We start from the raw sequence: 25,534 nt of genomic DNA, 5'->3' as shown, positions 1-25,534 counted from the left end.
AATTTTCTTTTTGGATGCGCCAGGAGGTACTGGTAAAACGTTTGTGATAAAACTGATTCTGGCATGAATTCGATCTAAAAATGATATAGCGTTGGCAATTGCGTCGTCCGGAATAGCCGCAACATTGCTGCCTGGTGGAAGAACTGCTCATTCCGCTTTGAAATTGCCTCTGAACTTGCATTCTACAGAAACTCCCACGTGCAATATTTCCAAATCATCTGGGATGGGTAAAGTATTGCAGCAATGCAAACTTATTATTTGGGATGAGTGCACAATGGCACATAAAAAATCGCTCGAGGCTCTGGATCAATGCTTGAAAGATTTGCGAGGGAAGTCGAAACCCTTTGGCAGCACCTTAATATTGCTTGCAGGAGATTTCAGGCAAACATTACCTATAATACCTAGATCAACTCCTGCAGACGAAATGAATGCTTGCCTGAAAAATTCTAATTTATGGGCACACGTAAAAACATTAAAATTAACTACAAATATGCGTGTCCGATTGCAAAACGATGACTCTGGTCAAACATTTTCAGATCAATTGCTGGCAATGGGAAACGGAAAGCTCCCAGTAGACTCAATTTCAGGACGTATACAACTACCTGCTGATTTCTGTAATTTAGTAACGTCCAAAAATGAATTGATTGAAAAAGTATTTCCGAATATTCTAAAAAATTATAAAAATAATAAATGGCTAAGTGAAAAAGCGATTCTCGCACCCAAAAATATAGACGTCCACGAAATCAACAATATTGTTTTGACCAAGATTCAAGACCAGGCAGTCCTTTATAAGTCAGTCGACACAGTTTTGGAACCAAATGAAGCGGTTAATTATCCATCTGAATTTTTAAATTCCATAGATCTTTCAGGGTTTCCACCACACGTGCTACAACTAAAAATAGGCGTACCAATAATATTGTTACGTAACATAAACCCACCAAAGCTTTGCAATGGCACTCGACTTGCCGTAAAAAAAAACAATGGAAAACCTAATAGAGGCCACAATCCTGACAGGGCCTTTTGAGGGTGAGGCTGTTCTTATTCCTCGCATTCCCATGATTCCAACAGATCTGCCTTTTCAATTTAAAAGATTGCAATTCCCAATTCGATTAGCATTTGCAATCACCATTAACAAAGCTCAAGGTCAATCATTAGAAAAATGTGGTATTGATCTTAATACTTATTGTTTTTCCCATGGACAATTGTACGTTGCATGTTCGAGGGTCGGTAAACCTGACAATCTATTTATATGCAGCGAGAATTGGACAGCGAAGAATGTTGTATATTCGCAAGTTTTACGCAGTTAATTTGTATTTCGGAACCAAATGAAGCGGTTAATTATCCATCTGAATTTTTAAATTCCATAGATCCTTCAGGGTGTCCACCACACCTGCTACAACTAAAAATAGGCGTACCAATAATACTTTTAAGAAATATCAACCCACCAAAGCTTTGCAATGGCACGCGACTTGCCGTAAAAAAAAACAATGGAAAACGTAATAGAGGCCATAATCTTGACAGGGCCTTTTGAGGGTGAGGCTGTTCTTATTCCTTGCATTCCCATGATTCCAACGGATCTGCCTTTTCAATTTAAAAGATTGCAATTCCCAATTTGATTAGCATTTGCAACCACCATCAACAAAGCTCAAGGGCAATCACTAGAAAAATGCGGTATAGATCTTAATACAGATTGCTTTACCAATGTACAATTGTATGTTGCATCTTTGAGGGTCGGTAAACCTGACAATCTATTTATACGCACAGACAATGGGACAGCGAAGACTGTTGTATATTCACAAGTTTTACGTAGTTAATTTGTATTGTATCTATCTATCTATCTATCTATATAAAAACGAGTTGTGTGTATGCATGTTTGTTTGTTTGTAAAAAGAGCGTTTGCATATGACGTCATTATTAGTACATACGGCTTTGTATATGGACAGACAATGGGAAAGCCAAGAATGATGTATATTCGCAATTTTTACGTAGTTTGAAACACATATATAAATCTATCTATATTCACAGGTGGGACACAGGGACACAACTACAATGGCGCGTAACTAATATGGCGCGTAACTAATATGGCGCGTAACTAATATGGCGCGTAACGACTTACGCGCGCGGTGGGGCTTGGGGGGGGGGGCGCGAAGCGCCCCCACCAACTAGGTATTGGGGTGGCGCGAAGCGCCACCCCAACAGCTAGTATGTATATATATATATATATATATATATACTAGCCATCTCAACCTTTCTTTCATTATAGCCCCAGAAAGCGGGATTGAACCACACTTTTTGTACAACCTACTGTTTGAAATACGGTCAGTCAGCCAGGTACCCAGAACAATCCGTAGGCAATTTCTCTGGAAAACATCTAGTAAATTTTCATCTGCTTTTCGGAGTGCCCATGCTTCAGAGCCATATTTGACCACTGTTATCACTGTAGCTTCCAATATTCTAATCTTGGTTTGTAGACTTATCTTTCTATTCTTCCAAACTTTTTTTTAACTGTGAAAAAACACCCTGAGCTTTAGCTATTCTACTTTTAAAATCTTCACTGCTCCCACCATCTTTACTAATAATACTACCAAGGTAACTGAAGCTCCCAACCTGATCAATCTTTTCGTTACCTAATGTCTCCTGTTCATCTTCACTTATTTCTAACCTTAGTGACTTAGTCTTCTTAACATTAATTTTCAAGCCTATTTTAGCACCCTGAACTCGTAAAACCTCTAAAAATTCATTCATTTCACACTTTTATCTAATATGCTTAAAACATCAGCATAATCTAAGTCCAGGAGCATTCTTCCTCCCCATTTGATTCCATGGTCTCCAATTGTCGTTCCTGTGCTCCTCAAGTCCATCAAAATGATCCATATAAAGGGGGATAGAACACAACCCTGCTTAACTCCTGATTTAATACAAAACCAGTTGCTAACCTCATTTCCTACCTCAACCGCAGCATTATTATTCTTGTACACAGCGCAAATCACTTTAATGTATTTTTCTGGTATATCATATAACAATAAGACCTTTGTTAACGCTGTTCTATCAACAGAATCGAAAGCTTGCTCATAATCGATAAAACTAAGGACCAAAGGTGTTTGACAACGAAGGGACTTCTCAATCATTAACCTAAGAGTGAAAACATGGTCGACAGATCCTCTACCTTTTCTAAAACCGCATTGTTCTTCCCTTAAAACTTTGTCTACAGCATGTCTCAGTTAAAAAAATATCATATTACTCAGTGATTTGCTACCTACAGAGACCAGACTAATGCCTCGATAATTACGACACTCACTCTTGTCACCTTTCTTATACAGGGGTTTAATTAAGGTTTTCCTAAAATCATTGGGTACTTCCCCTTTTTCAAAAATCATGTTCATAATCTTCAGTAGCTTATTCCTAACCTCAGAGCCACCATATTTAAGAAACTCATTAATCATACTATCAGCACCTGGGGCCTTATTATTTTTTAATCCTTTTAGTACTGTCGCTAATTCTTCCTCACTAAACGAATCTTCCTTCACATCCAAGGTATCACAAATATTTTCATTTTCATCTATATTTTTTCCTGCAACTGTATCTCGGTTTAGCACATTCTCAAAATGTTCCACCCATCTTTCTTTAACTTTTTTCCTTACCACTAATTGTAGCCCCATTTCTATCTTTAACTGGGACTAGTCCGGATTTGCTACTCCCTTTCAATTTATTAACATGCCAGTATAATATTTTACTATTATACCGTCTAGCCGCATCTTCCAGATCCTCAGCAATTTTATCCATCGCCTCCACTTCGCATTTCCTTAGTTCATATTTTAATGCTTTCTCCACTTTCTTTACATTCCTTTTGTTTTCATACGACCTATCACTCAGATAATTCTTATACAAACCCCTTCTACTCTCTATTAAATCTAAAGCTTTTTCACTAATATTCCTAGTTGCAGTCTTAGCACTCTTCCTTAGGACACCATCAGCAACTTCACAAATTGTTTTTCTGAAAATATTCCATCCATCTTCCACATTGTCAAATTGTAAACGTTCAAGTTTAGTACTCAACTGTTCCTGGAATTTTTTTCTCAAATTTTCATCCTGAAGTCTACCAACATCATAACTTTCCGGGAGGGAGTTACCCTTCCGAAATTTCAGCTTTAAATTAACCTTAGACACTGCTAGATGGTGATCTTTACTTTTAACATCAATAACGGCACTCCTATACACCCTAGTATCTTGTATTGATCCTGCTATTCTTCTGTTTACAATAACATAATGAATAAGGTTTGCTGTCTTACCATCACGTGAATACCATGTCAACTTATGGGCCATTTTGTGACCAAACACCGTATTGGTTATAACTAGTTTGTTATACGTACAAAATTGCAAAAGCCTATAGCCATTACTGTTTTCTTTTCCAACACCAAATTTACCTAGGCTAGGATACCATCTATCCCTATTTCTACCAGCCTGGGCAATAAAATCTCCTAGCAGAAACACTAGCAAAGAACCTACAATGGCAAAAGCCGAGGAAGCTGCTCAAAGAGTCTGTGCCAAAAGGCTTGCGGCTAATAGAGAAAGTATGAAAAGAAAGCGTGCCGAGGAATCACAAGAACAGCGTGAAAACAGGCTTGTGGCTAATAGGGAAAGTATGAAAAGAGGCTTGCGTCTCAAAGAGAAATCACCAAAAGAAAGCGTGCCGAGGAATCACAAGAGCAACCTGAAAATTTTCGCTTGGCATTCAGGAACATGCCCAGTCGATGATTATAGCTTGAGTAGATGTGTTCAAATCGGGACTATATCTAAGATTTGTCCCTATTGCAAGGCCTTGAAATTTAATGGTGAAACAAAGAGAAAGTGTTGCGCCTCAGGAAAAGTTAAACTTCTTCAACTAGCTGCACCACCAGAGCCATGGAAGACTTTGCATACTGGAACTACGTCAGAATCTTAGCGTCTTTTATCAAAGATCAGAAAATATAACTCATGTTTCCAAAGAAGATTTTTACAACTGTATTTCATCAGTGATAGAAATTCTGAATTAATTGCACGTTGCGAAATTTCTCCCGACGTTGAAAAGACTATCGTTTCCCAATTGCAACATCTTTTCCATGAAAAATAATAATTTAGTGCGTCTGTTCAATACAGCCATCGATTTGATGCCTACTGATACGCATAAAATTGTTATTTTTGCTGACAAAACGCCTCCTTGACAACATGTGCGTAGATACAATGCTCCAACTATCGACGAAGTGGCAATCGTTATGGTGGGTGATCAGTTTTTACCTCGAGATTATATTCTTCATAAGCAAAACGCTCAATTGGTAAGAATTGCTGAAACTCATCGATGCTACGATGCCCTACGATATCCTGTCATTTTTTGGGATGGAGCCGACTGCTATCACTTTAATAATAAATTCAAAGATCCATCCACTAACAAACAAACGGATAAGAAACGTAGCGTAATGCATTATTATTCCTATAGACTAATGATTCGGCAGGATGAAGACAATTACATTTTAAAATGCCGTCAATTGTTTCACAAATACATTTTTGTTTATTTAAGAATTAACGACGCTTCTTGACTACTATGGTCCCTGCGTCGGCCCTGCAGTGCATTCCTGCAGCGTGATTCGATCTCTGGGTCCCGTATTATCAAGCTAAGGTCAAATCCACTGCACCACCACAGGAATCACCAATACATCGTTGATATGTATGCAAAAATTGAATCAGACCGTTTCTATTTATCCGTCTGAATCAGACCAAGCTCCACTCTAAACAATACATTCATCCCGAGATGCAGTTGTAAATGACGGTTATACCACAAACGTTAGAAAATTAACGATTTTACCTTCGTCACATGGTGGCAGTCCTCGTCATATGCATGAATATGCTCAAGATGCTATTGCGTATGTTCGTCTCTATGGTCGTCCAGATTTATTTGTTGCATTTACTACATCAATCTTCGGCCGAGATACGGCAGCTTTTACTTCAAGGACAATCGGCGGTTCATAGACATGACATTACGGACCGTGTCTTCCGGCAAAAGTTGAAATCACTGATAAACTACATAGCAAAACTTAGTGTTTGGGTTAGTGTGATGATGGATGTACTCAGTAGAATGGCAAAAACGAGGATTGCCAAACGCACATATTTTAATCAGGCTGCATGATAAAATTACTGCTAATGAAATCGACGATGTGATTTCCGCTGAAATTCCTGATGAAAATGTCGATAAGGGCCTATATGATATTGTTGTAAAAACTATGATACATGGACCTTGCGGTGACTGAATGAAAATTCACCAAGCATGGCCAAAGGAAGGTGCACAAAGCAATATCCTCGACTTTTAGTACCCAACACAATTACTGGCAATGATGGTTACCCACAACAAAGAAGAAGATCTGCTGAAGATGGCGGTAAAACAGCAATAATAAAGAAGCATAACGGTACCACCATCGAAGTAGATAATCAGTGGGTTGTTCCATATTCACCTTTATTGTCAAAAAAATTTAATGCACACATAAACGTTGAATACTGTAACTCCGTAAAGGCAATCAAATACATATGTAAATACGTCACCAAAGGCAGTGACATGGCAGTTTTTGGCTTGCAGTCCGAAATCAGTGACATCGATGAAATCGTACAATACCAGGCTGGAAGATATATTAGCAGTAATGAAGCTATTTGGGGAATTCTTTCATTTCCGATACATGAACGAAGTCCAGCTGTTGTTCACTTAGCTCTACATTTACAGAATGAACAACGTGTTTGTTTTTTGGAATCCAACTTGCGACAAAGAGCCCTGATTCCACTGGATACGACGTTAACTGCTTTCATTTCATTATGTCAAAATGATTCTTTTGCAAAAATAAATGCTGTATACTGAAGTACCTTCGTATTATACGTGGAATGCTAAAAATAAAAAGCATTTGAACGTCGAAAACAGGGCAAGTCAGTCGACGGCCAACCTACCATCTTCAAAGATACCAAAATAGGCAGAGTCTACACCGTTCACCCCAATCAACATGAATGCTTCTTTCTACGCCTGCTTTTGGTGAATGTACCCGGTCGGACGTCCTTTGAGTATTTGAGAACTGTAAACGGTATTATACATTACACTTACCGTAGTGCATGCCAAGCTCTAAATTTATTGGAGAATTACCAACACTGGGATAACTGCATCAATCCAAGTCAAATTCGTGCATTGTTTGGAATCATACTAACAACTTGCTCTCCTTCAGCTCCTACAGAGCTATGGGAAAAATATAAACCGAAAATGACCGAGGATATACTCCATCAAAAACGGCTAGAGACGTCAGATATGACTTTTGATTTTACATAAGAAATTTATAACTACACTTTAGTTATTATTGAAGATTTGTGCGTATGTATGGCAAACAAACCTCTTCTTGGTCTGGGAATGCCTTCACCTAATCTTAACGCTGCTGTTTCAACAAGTGTAGAATTGGATCGTGAACAAAGTTACAGCACGAGTGATCTATTGTCGTATGTACAAAACAACATTTCTAAGTTTACGTCGGAGCAAAATGACATTTATGATAAGACAATGCATTGTGTCAGAAATCATTGTGAAAATCATTCAGAAATCATTGTGAAAAGAAGAAAAATCTTCTTTTTTGGATGCGCCAGGAGGTACTGGTAAAATATTTTAATAAAATTGATTCTGGCAGCAATTTGATCAAAAAATGATATAGCGTTGGCAATTGCGTCGTCCGGAATAGCCGCAACATTGCTGCCTGGTGAAAGAACTGCTCATTCCGCTTTGAAATCGCCTCTGAAAGTTTATTCTACAGAAACTCCCACGTGCAATATTTCCAAATCATCTGGAATGGGTAAAGTATTGCAGCAATGCAAACTTATTATTTGGGACGAGTGCACAATGGCACACAAAAAATCGCTCGAGGATTTGGATCAATCTTTGAGAGATTTGCGAGGGAATTTGAAACCCTTTGGCAGCACATTAATATTGCTTGCGGGAGATTTCAGGCAAACATTACCTATAATACCTAGATCAACCCCTGCAGACGAAATGAATGTTTTGCCTGAAAAATTCTAATTTATGGTCACACGTAAAGACATTAAAATTAACTACAAATATGCATGTCCGATTACAAAACGATGACTCTAGTCAGACGTTTTCAGATCAATTGCTGGCAACTGGAAACGGAAAGCTCCCAGTAGACTCAATTTCAGGACGTATACAAATGCCTGCTGCATTCTGTAATTTAGTGAAGTCCAAAAATGAATTGGTTGAAAAAGTATTTCCGAATATTCTAACCAATTATAAAAATCATAAATGGCTAAGTGAACGAGCGATTCTGGCAGCCAAGAATAAAGACGTCCACGATATCAGCAATATTGTTTTGACCAGGATTCGAGAGCAGGCAGTCCTTTACATGTCAGTCGAAACAGTTCTGGAACCAAAGGAGGCGGTTAATTATCCATCTGAATTTCTAAATTCCCTGGATCTCCCAGGGTTTTGACCACACGTGCTACAACTAAAAATAGGCGTAGCAATATTCGCAAGTTTTACGCAGTTAATTTGTATTGTATATGTATATGTATATCTATCTATCTCTCTATATAAAAATAAGTTGCATGTATGCATGTTTGTTTGTTTGTAAAATGAGCGTTTGCATATGACGCCATTATAAGTATATAAGGCTTTGTATATGCACAGACAATGGCACAGCCAAGAATATTGTATATTCGCAAGTTTTACGTAGTTAAAAACATATATATATATATATATACTAGCTGTTGGGGTGGCGCTTCGCGCCACCCCAACACCTAGTTGGTGGGGGCGCTTCGCGCCCCCCCCCAAGCCCCCCCGCGCGCGTAAGTCGTTACGCGCCATAATAGTTACGCGCCATTGTAGTTGTGTCCCTATGTCCCACCTGTGAATATAGATAGATATATATATATGGTTTTAACTACGTAAAACTTGCGAATATACAACATTCTTTGCTGTCCCATTGTCTTTGCATATAAATAGATTGTCAGGTTTACCGACTCTTGAACATGCAACATATAATGGTCCATGGGAAAACAATCTGTATTCAGATCTATACCTCATGATTCTAATGATTGCCCTTGAGCTTTGTTGATGGTGATTGCTAATCGACCATTCCCTGTCCCGGTGTCCCGGTCGTCATTTACATCCCCCTGTTTCCCCCGGTGTCCCCGTTGTAGTTGTGTCCTTGTGTCCCGGTCGTCATTTATATTCCCTGTGTCCCGGGTCCCGGTCGTCATTTGTATCCCGGTGTCCCGGTCTGTATATACATTCGTTTTTTAGTTTTGTTTTTCTCCTTTATTTTTTTCCTTTTTTTTTCTTTTTTAGCTTATTTAGATTTTTAGATTTTTTAGTTTTTTTTATTAGTTTTTAGTTTTTTTTCTTTTTAGTTTTTTTGTCCCGGTCGTCATTTATATCCCCCTGTTTCCCCCGGTGTCCCCGTTGTAGTTGTGTCCCTGTGTCCCGGTCGTTATTTATATTCCCTGTGTCCCGGTCGAACTTATGTCCTGGTCGTCATTTATACTCCCTGTGTCCCTGTGCTTTGTTGATTGCTAATCGAACATTCCTTTTGTCCTGGTCGCTTTCTCTTTGAGTGTCGTCATTTATTAGTTTTTTCCTTTTTTTTTAGTTTTTTATTGGTTTTCACCTTTATTTTAGCTTATTTTTCAGTTTTTTCCTTTTTTTTAGTTTTTTTTTATTTTTTATTTTTTTTAATTTTTACCTTTTTTTAGTTTTTTAGCTTTTTTACTTTTTTTATTAGTTTTTAGTTTTTTTTGTAGTTTTTGCCTTTTTTTAGTTTTTTCAGTTTTTTTTTTAGTTTTTTATTGGTTTTTACCTTTATAGTTTTTTTAGTTTTTTAGCTTTTTTATTTTTTTATTAGTTTTTAGTTTTTTTTGTAGTTTTTGCCTTTTTTTAGTTTTTTCAGTTTTGACGTCACCTGATCCAGTTTTTTCAGGTGACGTCAACTGACACATCCATCCATCCATCCACAGACAACTTATTTTTATATATATAGAAGATATATATATCTATCTATATTCACAGGTGGGACACAGGGAAACAACTACAATGGTACGAAACTAATATGACGCGTGACTACTTATGCGCGCGGTGGGGCTTGGGGGGTGGGGCATATATATATATATATATATATATATATATATATATATATATATATATATATATATATATATATATATATATATATATATATATATATATATATACTAGCTGTTGGGGTTAGCTTTTTACCTTTTTTAGTTTTTTTTAGTTTTTTAGATGAAAATTTTTTTTAGTTTTTTTCCTTTTTTTCCTTTTTTTCTTTTTAGTTTTTACCTTTTATTTAGCTTTTTTATTTTTTTTCGTTTTTTCTTTTTACTTTTTTTGTTAGTTTTATCTTTTTTTTTTTTTTTTTTTTCTTAATTTTATTAGTTTTCTTTTTCTCTTCTATTTTTCAGTTTTTTCCTTTTGGTCAGTTTTTTTTTTAGTTTTTAGTTTTTTTAGTTTTTTACCTTTTTTTAGTTTTTTTAGTTTTTCAGCTTTTTTATTTTTTTTATTAGTTTTTAGTTTTTTGTTGTAGTTTTTGCCTTTTTTTTTGTTTTTTCAGTTTTTTTTTTAGTTTTTAGTTTTTTATCTTCTTTAGCCTAACCAGGATTTGAACCTGGGACCTTCATTCTCCGTTCTGACACCCTCTCTCACCGAGTGACTACTCCAGCATGTTCAATTTGGTGTTTTAAATGGTATATTATTAACCAAATTAATGTGTTTTACAATATACTAAGCATCGTCATAACAAAAATGACGACAACTAATTTCATGACGTCAGTAACACAGAAACATGACGTCACCTGATCCATTTCTCTTCTATTTTTCAGTTTTTTCCTTTTTGTTAGTTTTTTTTTTAGTTTTTAGTTTTTTTAGTTTTTTACCTTTTTTTAGTTTTTTTTAGTTTTTCAGCTTTTTTATTTTTTTTATTAGTTTTTAGTTTTTTTTTGTAGTTTTTGCCTTTTTTTAGTTTTTTCAGTTTTTTTTTAGTTTTTAGTTTTTTACCTTTTTTAGCCTAACCAGGATTTGAACCTGGGACCTTCATTCTCCGTTCTGAAACCCTCTCTCACCGAGTGACTACTCCAGCATGTTCAATTTGGTGTTTTAAATGGTATATTATTAACCAAATTAATGTGTTTTACATTATACTAAGCATCGTCATAACAAAAATGACGACAACTAATTTCATGACGTCAGTCGACACAGAAACATGACGTCACCTGATCCACAGATCCACAGACAGACAACTTATTTTTATATATACAGATAGATATATATATATATATACTAGCTGTTGGGGTGGCGCTTCGCGCCACCCCAACACCTAGTTGGTGGGGGCGCTTCGCGCCCCCCCAAGCCCCCCCGCGCGCGTAAGTCGTTACGCGCCATATTAGTTACGCGCCATTGTAGTTGTGTCCCTATGTCCCACCTGTGAATATATATATATATATATATATATATATATATATATATATATATATATATATATATATATATATATATATATATATATATATATATAAATATATATATATATATATTTTTAACTACGTAAAACTTGAGAATATACAACATACTTTGCTGTCCCATTGTCTGTGCATATAAATAGATTTTCAGGTCTACCGACTCTTGAACATGCAACATATAATGGTCCATGGGAAAACAATCCGTATTCAGATCTATACCTCATGATTCTAATGATTGCCCTTGAGCTTTGTTGATGGTGATTGCTAATCGACCATTCCCTGAGTCGCCATCGTCATTTATATATCCCCCTGTGCACCCCGGCGTCCCCTTTGTAGTTATGTCCCTGTGTCCCGGTCGTCATTTATATTCCCTGTGTCCCGGTCGTCATTTGTGTCCCGGTGTTCCAGTCTGTGATTTCTCTTTGAGTGTCCCGGGCGTCATTTATATTCCTTGTGTCCCGGTGTCCCGGTCGTCATTTATATCCCACTGTGCCCCCCGGCGTCCCCATTGTAGTTGTGTCCCTGTGTCCCGGTCGTCATTTATATTCCCTGTGTCCCGGTCGTCATTTGTATCCCGGTGTCCCGGTCTGTATATACATTCGTTTTTCTCCTTTATTTTTTTCCTTTTTTCTTTTTTTTCTTTTTTAGTTTATTTAGATTTTTAGATTTTTTAGTTTTTTTATTAGTTTTTAGTTTTTTTGTAGTTTTTACCATTTTTTTAGTTTTTTTTTTTTTTTTTTTACTTATGTCCTGGTCGTCATTTATACTCCCTGTGTCCCGGTCGTCATTTGTGTCTCGGTGCTTTGTTGATTGCTAATTTATATTATATTTATATTTATATCTTTTATATTTATTAATATTTTTTTAGTTTTCTTTTTCTCTTATTTTTCAGTTTTTTCCTTTTTTTTAGTTTTTTCTTTTTTAGTTTTTAGTTTTTTTTTTTGTTTTTTACCTTTTTTTAGTTTTTTTAGTTTTTTAGCTTTTTTAGTTTTTTTTATTAGTTTTTAGTTTTTTTTTTAGTTTTTGCCTTTTTTTAGTTTTTTCAGTTTTTTTTAGTTTTTAGTTTTTTACCTTTTTTTAGTTTTTTTTAGTTTTTTAGCTTTTTTCTTTTTAGTTTTTTTTATTAGTTTTTACCTTTTTTAGTTTTTTTTCTTCTTTTGTATTAGTGTGAAATAATTCAGACGTCATATGCGGACAAACACGACGTCACTCGACAGACAGACAGACAGACATAACCCACAAACAACTTATTTTTATATATATTTATTCATATTTTTTTAGTTTTTTTTTTCTCTTTTATTTTTCAGTTTTTTCCTTTTATTCAGTTTTTTTCTTTTTTAGTTTTTAGTTTTTTACCTTTTTTTAGTTTTTTAGCTTTTTTAGCTTTTTTAGTTTTTTTATTAGTTTTTATTTTTTTTGTAGTTTTTGCCTTTTTTTATTTTTTTCAGTTTTTTTTTAGTTATTAGATTTTTACCTTTTTTTAGTTTTTTTTTAGTTTTTTAGCTTTTTTAGTTTTTTTTTCTTTTTAGTTTTTTTTGTAGTTTTTACCTTTTTTAGTTTTTTTCTTCTTTTGTATTAGTGTGAAATAATTCAGACGTCATATGCGGACAAACATGACGTCACCTGATCCACGATCCACAGATCCACAGACAACTTATTTTTATATATATAGATATAAGTTGTCTGTATGTGTGTGTGTCCAGTGACGTCATGTTTGTGTGTCGACTGACGTCATGATTGTCGACTGACGTCATTATAAGGATTGAGCTGTATGCGTCATGAAGTTGTTTGTCGACTGACGTCATGTTTGTCAACTGATGAAATTAAATACCGGGACACTGGGACACAAATGACGACCGGGACACAGGGAATATAAATGACGACCGGGAACCTCAAAGAGAAATTACAGACTGGGACATCCGGACACAAATCACGACCGGGACACAGGGAATATAAATGACGACCGGGACACAGGGACACAACTACAACGGGGACACCGGGGGCACAGGCGGGATATATAAATGACAACCGGGACACAGGGATTGTTCGAATAGAAATTACAGACCGGGACACGTGGACACAAATGACGACCGTAACACAGGGAATATAAATGACGACCGAGATACTCAAAGAGAAATTACAAAGTGGGACACTGGGACACAAATGACGACCGGGACACAGGGAATATAAATGACGACCGGGACACAGGGAAACATCATTAGAATAATAAGGTATAGATCTGAATACGGATTGTTTTTACCATGGACAATATATGTTGCATATTCAAGAGTCAGTAAACCTGACAATCTATTTACATGCAACATATATATATATAGACTACCTGTCTGTGCATTGTCTGTGCATATAAATAGATTGTCAGGTTTACCGACTCTTGAACATGCAACATATAATGGTCCATGGGAAAACAATCCGTATTCAGATCTATACCTCATGATTCTAATGATTGCCCTTGAGCTTTGTTGATGGTGATTGCTAATCGACGATTCGCTGTGTCACCGTCGTCATTTATATATCCCCGTGTGCCCCCCAGTGTCCCAGTCGTCATTTATATTCCATGTGTTCCGGTCGTCATTTATGTCCCGGTGTCCCAGTCTGTGAATTCTCTTTGAGGGTCCCGGGCGTCATTGATATTCCTTGTGTCCCGGTGTCCCGGTCGTCATTCGTGTCCCGGTGTCCCAGTCTGTATATACATTCGTTTTTGAATTGGTCTTTTTTTTTAGGTTTTAGTTTTCTGCCTTTTTTAGTTTTTTTTAGTTATACCTCATGATTCTAATGATTGCCCTTGATGGTGATTGCTAATCGAACATTCTCTGTGTCCCCATCGTCATTTATATATCCCCCTGTGCCCCCCGGCGCCCCCGTTGTAGTTGTGTCCTGTGTTCCGGTCGTCATTTATATTCCCTGTGTCCCGGTCGTCATTTGTATTCCGGTGTCCCAGTCTGTATATACATTCGTTTTTAGAATGGTAAATGATGAAATAAATTTTTGTATTTTTCCCCTTTTTTTCTTTTTAGTTTTTTTGGTTTTTACATTTTTTTAGTTTTTTTAGTTTTTTTTTCTTTTTCTTTTTAGTTTTTTTTATTTTTATTTTTTTAGTTTTGTTTTTCTCCTTTATTTTTCTTTTTGTTTCCTTTTTTAGTTTTTTTTATTTTTTAGTTTTTTTAGTTTTTTAGCTTTTTTAGTTTTTTTATTAGTTTTTAGTTTGTTTTTTTCTTTTTAGTTTTTTTGTAGTTTTTACCTTTTTTTTGTTTTTTTTTTACTTATGTCCTGGTCGTCATTTATACTCCCTGTGTCCCGGTCGTCATTTGTGATGGTTTGTTGACGGTGTTTTGTTGATGGTGATTGCTAATTGAACATTCCTTGTGTCCCGGTCGCTTTCTCTTTGAGTGTCCCGGTCGTCATTTATATTCCCTATGTGCCGGTGTCCTGGTCGTCATTTGTGTCCCAATGTAATTTCGTAATTTCGTCAGTCGAAAACATGACGTCAGCCGACACAGAAACATGACGTCACCTGATCCACAGATCCACAGACAGACAACTTATTTTTATATATATAGATATATAAATATATATCTATATATATATATATATATATATATATATATATATATATATATATATATATATATATATATATATATATATATATATATATATATATATATTCACAGGTGGGACACAGGGACACAACTACAATGGCGCGTAACGACTTACGCGCACGGGGGGGGGGGCTTGGGGGAGCGTGAAGCATCTCACTAGCTAGGTGTTGGGGTGGCGCTTCGCGCCACCCCAACACCTAGTTGGTGGGGGCGCTTCAACCCCCCCGCCCCAAGCCCCCCCGCGCGCGTAAGTCGTTACGCGCTATATTAGTTACGCGCCATTGTAGTTGTGTCCCTATGTCCCAACTGTGAATTTGTGTCCCAATGTAATTTCGTAATTTCGTCAGTCGAAAACATGACGTCAGCCGACACAGAAACATGAGGTCACAAATGTTTAAGAATGTTTATTTCCTTTGAAAGCATAGTTGGCTTTGAGAACCAACAATTTTTTTTATTGTTTAAGTCTTTACGGACGAAAGAGTTGTCAAATTCTACGAGCTAGTTTTTCTTATCTTCCAAGAGAAGACTCACACAAATTACCGTTAATAAGTAAATGAAATGCAAAACAAACTGTAATTACAAAAGATAACCTAGTCAAGGTCAAAACGAGCAAGAATTAAAAAGAGTAGGGCGGACAACCCCCATGTCTTTTCAAGACCAGAACATAATTTGCACTTTACTATAAAAAAATAATAATAATAAACATAGATTTGCAGTTTAATATAAAATTCTGATATTTATTCCTTAAAGTCTTAATACTTCTTTATTTATTAAAGTCAAAACAGTGAAAACATTTAAAAAGAGTTTTTCAGTGAAGAGCAAATTATATTCTGGCCTTTGAAAGAATTGGTCCAAAAAGCAAACAGAGCTCTGCAAGGGTTGAGTGATTTTGTAGGCCCTAGCTTACTTGGCATTAACGTGGCAAAGAATAATCATATCCTGTTTAATCGGACTCTAATCTTCCCAGTGAAAGAGCAATAAATGGTTCTTTATTAAATCAGGTCGAGGAGGTGCGGTTCCTGCTCAACCTAATCAGGTTCTGATCATTCTTAATCAAAACCACAGCTGGAGAAAACGCACTGATGTGGTTGCGTGTAAGGAGGTTCATAGCCTTGGGATTTTAAGACGTTTAAAATTTTTTTATCTTCTCATATTTTAGTTCTTTTATATTACTCTTTGATTGAGCCTTCTACGAATTGCGGATGTATCATTTGGGCTAGTAATTTAAAATAAAGCAGCAAGGTTAATTGGTAAATATAATACAGGAGTTTTAATAAGAGTTGATTTTTAGGAAACTTATGGTTTTGAATGTTGGTGAAATTGGAGATTTTCAATAATTTTTGTATGTTTCAGAATTTGAATGGTTTCGCGCCTGACGCGGATCCAGTCCGGTTACATCAATTACGTATCTACGACATTTATAAGCGTTTTCCAAGATTTCAGGTTTCCACTTCAACTCCCCCCCCCCAATGTCAAAAGATCTGGTCATGATTTGAAATAAGAGGTCTGAAACATGAGTTCCTTCTAAATATCAAATTTCATTAAGATCTGGTCACTCTTACTTAAGCTAAAATTACCTTAGATTTTCAGATTTTCCCTAATTAGCAACCCCCAGTTCCCTCAAAGACAACGGATCCGTTCCAATTATGTCAATCACGTATCAATAACTTGTGCTTATTCTTCCCATCAACTTTCACCTCGATCTCTCTACTCTAAGCGTTTTCAAAGATTTCTGGTTTCCAAGATTTGTTTCCCCCCCCCTCCAACCCTCTATGTCCTTGAATCAAATTCAAATTGAAAATGGAGCATCTGAGACATAAGATTAATCTATGTATGAAGTTTCATTAAGATCCGATGACCCATTCGTAAGATACCTCGATTTTCACGTTTTCCAAGAATTCTGGTTTCCCCCTCCTGCTCCCCCTAATGTCACTGGATCTGGTTGGGATTTAAAGTAAGAGTCCTGAAGCACAAGATCCTTCTAAATATCAAATTTCATTAAGATCGGATCACCCGTTCGTAAGTTAGAAAAACCTCATTTTTTCTAATTTTCCGAATTAACCCCCCCCCCCCACCCCAACTCCACCAAACAGAAAAGATCCTGTCCAGTTATTTCAGTCTAGTTTTTCAGAATTAACCCTCCCCCTCCAACCCCTCAAACAGAGTAGATCCTTTCCGGTTATGTCAATCACGTATCGAAGACTTCTGTTTATTTTTTCCGCCAAGTTTCATCCCAATCCCTCCACTCTAAGCGTTTTCCAATATTTTATGTTCCACCCCCTCCAACTCCCCCCAATGTCATCGGGTCTGTTCGGGATTTAAAATTAAAGCTCTGAGACACGATATCATTCCAAACGTCAAATTTCATCAAGATCTCATCACTCGTTCGGAAGTTAAAAATACTTCATTTTTCTATATTTTCCGAATTAACCCCCCCCCCCACTCCCCTCCAGATGGTCAAATCGGGAACATAACTATTTCTAATTTAATCTGGTTCAGTCCCAGATACGCCTGCCAAATTTTATCGTCCTAGCTTAACTGGAAATGCCTAAAGTAGCAAAACCGGGACCGACAGACAGAAAGACCGACAGAATTTCCGATCGCTATATGTCACTTGGTTAATACCAAGTGTCATAAAAACTGGTTAAAGAGGCGTTTCCTTGCAGACAGCTGGTGAGTATGAAACTTGATTACGAGAGAGGACAATTTAAGTATTTTGGTCTTTTTTCTGTTATTATTTCATCTTTTCGTTAGTTTATTATTCTATAATTATTATTAATATTTGTCTTTTATTTTTATTTATTCGTGTTTATTTCAGTGGTTAGTTGTGTAATTTAGTAATTGTGTACTGGTCGTGCTTGTCAAGCATATTCGGGCTTTGTTTGTAACAACCGGTCGTCAAGCCCGCATGAATTATTTTTAATAAAGGTGCTGCTGAATTTATGCTGTTGAATCATATAAAAAAGTCAAACGAAAAATATGACCAGGGTTAGTCCTCGTAAAAGATACAAAATATTTTTTTTTTTGATATATTAATACTGAGTAGCCTAGTTTAAGAGAACCTCGCGTCAACCAGCAATCGGTTTATTGGTCTTTACATGCTCAAAAAGTTTCCCAACTACTCCATAAATTACCATTTTCACTTGGTTGAGCAGAATTTTTCAAATGAATTTACGCTACCAAAAAAAGGGATACTCACGCCAAAAGAAATAGGATGTCCAGATTGATTGAAATTCATCAATTGAAATTGAGGGTCGTCTGGTCCATGCATGTGAACTAGTACATGGTTCAAATTTGCTGGATCAGCAACTTCGGTCCGATTCGGTCCAACTTCGGTCACTGGACCAATATAAACGGCCCAGTGGCGGAAGGGATGCTTTCTGTTTTCTCTTTTGAACTCTAGCAAATCGCCTGAAATATTTTAAGTTCCATTCAGCAGTTCTCAGTCAAACTACTAATGTTTCAGCATATGAGGCGTATTTTAAAGTATTTTCCGTTTGAACATATGTACACAGCGAAAGATCATTTCAATAAAGTAAATGTATTTCCAGAATACATTCAATTTTTTTACATAGTTACCAAGTTTTTCCTAACACTTATTATAATTCTCAACGTATTTTAAAATAAAGTCTTCATCTTGCTCCCGTCTCCAATAGCCAAGACTTCACTGCTGTTTTAAAGTCGTCGTCATCTTTGTACCTGTTGCGACTGAAATTAGAAATTTGAACAGACTCTTTCGCAGCACAAAATCATAGCTTCGGTGTTTTGGGATAGGCAAGGTGTTTTTTGTTCGACTTCGTGCAACAAAAAACTACTATCAATGAAGAAGAATACTGCCCAACCCTCAAAAAAGCTCCGTAGAAAGAATAAAAAAAACTTGGCTTTTGTTGTTGGTGTAATTGAATGGAACTTCCAGAATTTCTTCTCTGTGCTCCAGGATGCTTTTTCTATTTTTTCTTTAGCCTAAAAAAAAACAAAAAAAAAAACGATTCTAGACGAGTTTTATTGACCCACCATATTCACAATCATGCTTCGCTGTACTGATTAATCTACTGCACTTAAACTAACAATTAGTCTAATACCTAATCAAAAATCATAAAATATCAACTTTGTCAATTATAAATACGAAATTTACAATTGTAAAAAATTCATAAAGTCAACTAAAAAAAACTTGGCATGCTGGCAAAGGAGATTGTCCTTCTTCATAACAACACAAGCCCTCACACTGGGGGTCAGACCCGTTCGACAGTTTTGACTCTTTTGGATCACTCAAAATATAAGTCCCGATCTTACGCCGAGTGACTACAATGAGTTTCTCCAACTCGGGCAACACCTCATTGCACCTCAGTGCCAACCGGCACAATGATGATAAAAATGTAAAAACGAAAGCAAATTCATGCTTACCAGAACACCCGGCAAGTTATTATACAGCAGTTAATTTGAAAATAGTTCACAACAAACTTGGCAACTGTGCTGTTAAATGGAGAAAAGTCTGTACTTTTTGAAGATAAATTTACTTTTTTAGAATAATCTTCGTTGTGTACTTATATTCCAATAGAAATTACTTAAAAACAAAACAAAAAACCACACTTTGCATACTTAACGATAACTGATTTTACACTTATTTAGATAAATTATTTCAAACAGATTAAACTACAATGAAAGAAAGAGAGAGCGGCGAAAGGGAAATGGAGATGAGCAGAAAGAAAGAAACAGAGGAGAAAGACAGCGATGGAAGCGCAAATATGCGACAGTGATTGAGAGGAAAGTGATAAGGAAAAATGGAGAGACAGAGAAAGGGAGAGAGAGACATACAGAGGCAAAGACGCAGCAGACATGAAACTGCCGAGACAAGGTTTAGTGCCTGTCCTTGCCTTTTGCATCAGAAAAATTTACTTTTCATGCTGGTTGAAAATATATATATTTCTTGGAGTTTAAAGATACCCGTTGGAAGATAGAAAGCTGAGTAAGCTCGTCTAATTTTTGAAAAAAAAGGAGTAACATCCCCAAAAAAGTTAGGTGATAGTAATAAAAATTATATTATCACATAGAATGTATGAGAGAAATATAGAGTTAAAATTTCAAGCTCTGATTGACAAACCTAGTCTATACAACTGTCGATTTAAAATTCTAATATAGTCAATCAATTTATGGTTTTCTGCCAACAACATATTAGTAGTGACAGAATTGTGGATTCCAGAAGTGCCCTAATCCTTCAAACACCAGTCCCAAAACATTTTTTTAACTTTACAAGATACAGGTGTCTGTTACATCAAACGAAATGTTTTATAGGATATGCAGTTGTCTGTTACGTCATGGGGAATGTTAACTTTTGCGTTTTACATAACAGAGAGTCTTTGAAAACCAACAAAGGCCAGAAAAAAACCTTCAGGGGCTAGCTAGTGGGTAACCTAAAAGACAACGGACCCCGAGCGAGAAATTCCACCAGGTTCCTAGCTTCCAATTCCACCAGAAAGCCTTACCATTCGATTTCACCAGGGCCAATTCCTGACTACTCGGGGATCCCCCGCATCCAATTTCGTTGGGGGCCCCCTAGAATCCAATTTCATCGGCCCCCTAGCCTAACCACCAGGGCTATAAAATCTAATTGCACTGGGACCTAGCATCCAATTAAACCAGGGCCCTAGCCTAACCACAAAGAGGGGGAAGGGGATAGCAACCAATTTCACAAACAAGATGTTTTTCAAGAAGTCTCAAGATTTCTCTGTTTGTTATGTAATAGAAGAATTTTTACTGGTGCTAAGTCTGATGCATTCTGACGTGACTTGTTTCTTCAGGTCCCATAGGGAAGCCCCAACTGTAATAGTGGAGGGAGCACACATGGTGTGTTTCGTAATGACGGTGCAAACTTGGGTGATACATATAGCTTTAAGATACTTTTTTTTCAAAACATTTTGCTGGGAACCTCTATATTCAAATATTTTAAGTCCGTGTTAGGATTCAAAAGGGGCTCCTCCTCAATGGAACTGTGCCTTGGACATCTGGACCAGCCAACCATTCTATTATTAATATTCGGGAAATCCTTTCTAGCGAAAATGTTTTGAAAAATCTATTGTCAGCGTATTTCCTACGCCCATCAATTCCAAGAACACACCAAATCAAACTTCACACATCAAAATCCCTCCCACAGACCTCAGCACAAGGGTTGTAAGTTATTCTCCGAGGGCATATAAGGCTTTTATGGAAAGGATGGTCATATAAACTTCAAAGAGGGCTCATTGAGTTGGAAATCAGATGTTCTAGCGCCCTTTTCCAGAGTCAAAATGCTTGAGGGAGCCACTACCTACGTTGTATGAAACAGTTCGTGGTAACGAACTGTAGTAAGAAGCAACCCGGTTCAATACAAACCGAAACTCTAAAAAACGGAACTTTGACACCAATAGTTACATAAAAGAATTGCGACTTAACACTAATTTTAAATATATAATTTTCATCAAGTTTAGTCTTACCCATCAAAAGTTGTGAGCCTGAGAAAATTTGTCTTATTTTAGATAATAGGGGGAAACACCCTCTAAAAGTCAGGATGGCACGAAAATCGCACCATCAGATTCAGCTTATCAGAAAACTCTACAAGTTTCAAGCTCATATCTACAAAAATGTAGAATTTTGTGTTTTTGCAAGAAGACATATCACGCATGCGTGTTTAATTTTTTTTTTCAGGAGTGATTGTATTGACCCAGAGGTCCTAGAATGTGGTGACAGAGCTCATTCTAACAGAAATTAAAAGTACTAGTGCCCTTTTTAAGAGACAAAAAATTGGAGGGCACCTAAGCCCCCTCCCACGCAAACATTTCCTCAAAATCACTGTCTCAAAATTTTCCCTGTCCCTGGGGAGAGGCTTCAAGTTACAAATTTTGACCATTGTTCACATATAGTAATGGTTATTATTAAGTGTACAGACCTTTTCAGGGGGACCTTTTCAAGTTGGGGTAAGGGTGGTTTGGGCGGCTTACGTGGGACGATCTTTCCACGGAGGAGTTTTCTCATGAGGGAACAGAATTTCTATGAAGAAGGCCCAGGATTTTCTAGCATTATTTAAAAAAATAAGAAAATAAATATTTTTTCAACTGCAAGTAATAAGAAGCATTAAAACTTAAAACAAAGATAAACTATTACGTATATAATGGGGTTCGTCTCCACAATACCTTGGTCTTTACGCTAAAGTATTTTATGTAGTTTCAACTATTTATTCTACGGCCTTTGTGATTCAGGGGTCATTCTTAAAGGTTTGGGACAAAATTCAACCTTTAGTGTAAAGGTCAAGGTATTGACAAGGGGGATGAACCCCCTCATATACGTATTAAAAATACACAATATAGAAGTTCCTTACGTAAGTTAATTCGTAAGGGACGTATGTTTATTACTAACAAAAACGTTCGCAAAAAAATATAGTTGTATTTTTAAGTAGCCACAAATTGGAAGGCAACTAAGCCTCCTCCCCCACCCATTTTTTTTATCAAAATCGTCTGATCAAAATTATGAGAAAGTTATTTAGCAAAAAAAAAATTAATATTGAAATTCCATTTTATTTATTCATGGGTGGTGAGCCAAAATCAAAACATGCCTTAATTCTAAAACCTTCAGAAATTAAATACAACAAAAAAGTTTTTTAGCTTCAAATAAGGAGCAACATTAAAGCTTAAAACGAACGGAAATTGTTCCGTATATGAACACCTCACTCTTTACGCTAAAGTTTTAAATTGTTTTAAAAAGTAGACTTATGACAAAGAGTCAAACTTTAGCGTATATAGTGAGGCGTTGAGGAGGGAAAATCCTTTTTTCCTGTCATATATTCCCTCCTGTCAGGAGGAAAAATCCTGTCATATATGGAATAGTTTCTGTTCGTTTCAAATTTTAATGTCACTCCTTACTGTGGACCTAGCATGTGAAAAATACGGCAATAAACAAGTGTGGTCTGATCAAGGTCGAATTTATATACGTATTGCGAGTGAAGCTTTCCCCCGTCGCCTATGGTCGTTGCAAGATGTCGCTTAGATTTTTTTTTTTCAATAGGAATCAGTACAGTTTATATTGTTCTTATTTCTTGATAATTAGTTTTGCCGTTACACCTGAAGGATCGATTGGATGAATTAGAAAATAATGCTTTAGATTTTAATGAAATTTTAGAGTGTAAAATTGCTCAAGATAGTGTTGTAAAATGCCCTGAGCCAGTAAGAAAAAGTCAGTATGTATCATTTGAATTTCCAATACGGAAAGAAAATAAGAGTTTTCGTGTGTCTGAATGGAATTGCCATGTTACGTCATCGTCTGAGGATATTGAAAATTTTTTTGTCTGCTATGAATAGTAGCATTGATGTATTAGGTATTTTTGAAACGTTTTTACACGTTTCATTTTTTCTGTATAAAACGTGAAACGTTTTTATGTATGGACAGCTGTCTCTCGACTTACATTTTTCCAGGTTACCAAATGATTTCGAAGGTTAGAAATCGGATGAGACAAGGAGGTTTCTCTTTTTTGTTGAAAAATGGAATAAAATTTAAAGAAAGTGATGATTTATGCCTTTGGATTGAAGGGAAAGTGGAAATTTTTTCTGTGGAAATTGTATTTGATGAGAATAAAAAGATAGTAATTTGTTTGGTTTATAAACCACCTAGCACTCCCTCGGTTGAGTTCCTTGATTTATTTGATGATTATTTATGTAAACTTCTGTCTGTAAAAAATGAATGCATAATCATGAGTGATTTTAATTTTGATTTGTTATGTTTGAATAGCTATAATTTTGAGTTTTTCAGCTTGATGTTTTCGCATGGTTATTTCCCAATGAATCGCCTTCCTTCTAGAATAACTTAACATTCTGCTACTCTTATTGATAATGTGTTTCTCCCTTCAAATTTAGTTCCTGATTCTTATTGTGATATCATGATCCTCCCAGGATCTGATCATCTTCCTCTTTCATGTACGATAAAGCAGCGGAGCCCGACTTACGAAAAGTCGAGGCGTAAACTTATAAGAGATCTTCGGCCGGCAAATTTACATGAGAACCGGATCTCTCGCGTGCCCTCGACAACTTTCTTGGGATGATTACTCCGATATTTGAGTCTGCTTGTCCCTTGAAACTTACTAGGAAAAAAGAACGAGATATCCCCCGAAAACTTTAAGTTGATGAAGTTGTTGAAGCTTTAAATGCTCGTAACGCTTGCTTCTTTAAAAGTTTAAATGACTCATCTGAAGAAAGTAAAAATGAATACATTCGTCAACGAAATTTAGTGAATAAGTTAAGACGTTCAAAAAAAAAATATTACATCGAAAAATTTAATGAACAAAAAGGTGATATGCGGGGCACTTGGCAGACCATTAACGGCGTGATTAAAGGCACAGGTAAACATTGTGGCCTCATAAATCCTATCACTGTCGAGGGTGTTACAGTCACTGATAAGCAGCAGATTTCTGACGAGTTTGGTAAATTCTTCTCTGGGATTGGATGTAGAATCAGGGAAGACACTTCTCACAGAGACCCAGCGAAAAGTGACACGCTCTTTGAAGATAATCTATGTGAACACCATAAATTTCAATTTGAAAAAGCGTCAATTGAAGAATTAACAAAAATTGTGAAGAATTTAAAGTCAAATGCTGCTGGTATTGACGGTTTGAAATCTGAAAGCATTCAAAGTAGTTTCAGTGTATCTACTGCCATGTCTTCTCTACCTCGTTAACCTGTCACTTGAAGTCGGCCAATTCCCTGAAGTGCTTAAGCAAGCAAAGGTCCTACCACTGTTAAATCAGGCAATAAGCAAGATATGTCGAACTATCGACCTATAAGCTTGTTACCACTATTGTCAAAATTATACGAGAAAACAGTACATCGGCAGCTGTATGACTATTTAGACAAGCTCGGAATATTAAGTGAGTCACAGTTCGGTTTCAGAACTAAACATTCAACTGTTCATGCAGCATACCATCTAATGGAGTGCGTTAATATGCCCTAGAAAGGAATCTTATCCCTCTTACTGTGTTCATAGATTTTAAGAAAGCATTTGATACCGTTGATTTTAATCTTTTATTAAGTAGGCTAGCCTGTTTGGGAGTCCGTGAGAAGTGTTTGGATTGGTTTAGGTCTCACTTGCATGGTAGGTCCATCAAAGTTATGATTGATGATGTGGTAGGGAAACCCTTCAATGTGAATTGTGGAGTGCCCCAAGGTTCGGTATTAGGACCTTTACTGTTTCCTATTTACGTGGATACAATGCGTTTTTACATTCCTGGTGACATAGTTACATCATTCGCAGATGACATAGCGCTTACAGTGATTGGGGAATCTGTCGAAGATCTTATAGAGATAACTAATGTAGCTTTGGAGAATTTATCTCAGTTCACAAAGCATAGTTTTCTTGCAGTG

At 36.4% G+C, this 25,534-nt stretch overlaps 1 protein-coding gene and 1 long non-coding RNA gene across 3 annotated transcripts in view; one reads left to right on the top strand and one right to left on the bottom strand.

The window, feature by feature from the left end:
• Positions 1-25,534, bottom strand: part of LOC136026976 (uncharacterized) — a 266,593-nt gene that overhangs the window by 26,537 nt on the left and 214,522 nt on the right. For both annotated transcript variants that reach the window (XM_065703847.1, XM_065703848.1), the window contains exon 3: positions 18,355-18,566. In XM_065703847.1, coding sequence (XP_065559919.1) covers positions 18,355-18,566 — 212 coding nt within the window. The remainder of the gene's footprint in view (positions 1-18,354; positions 18,567-25,534) is intronic.
• LOC136026980 (uncharacterized) overlaps positions 9,919-25,534 on the top strand; it is a 306,126-nt gene continuing 290,510 nt past the window's right edge. The window contains exon 1 of the long non-coding RNA XR_010617464.1: positions 9,919-9,980. This is a non-coding gene — a long non-coding RNA (uncharacterized LOC136026980). The remainder of the gene's footprint in view (positions 9,981-25,534) is intronic.

Source organism: Artemia franciscana, chromosome 5 (assembly GCF_032884065.1).
Source record: "Artemia franciscana chromosome 5, ASM3288406v1, whole genome shotgun sequence".
NCBI classification, from domain to species: domain Eukaryota; kingdom Metazoa; phylum Arthropoda; class Branchiopoda; order Anostraca; family Artemiidae; genus Artemia; species Artemia franciscana.
Note: the sequence above shows the minus strand (reverse complement) of the source record. Positions and strands in the feature narration are given on the sequence as shown.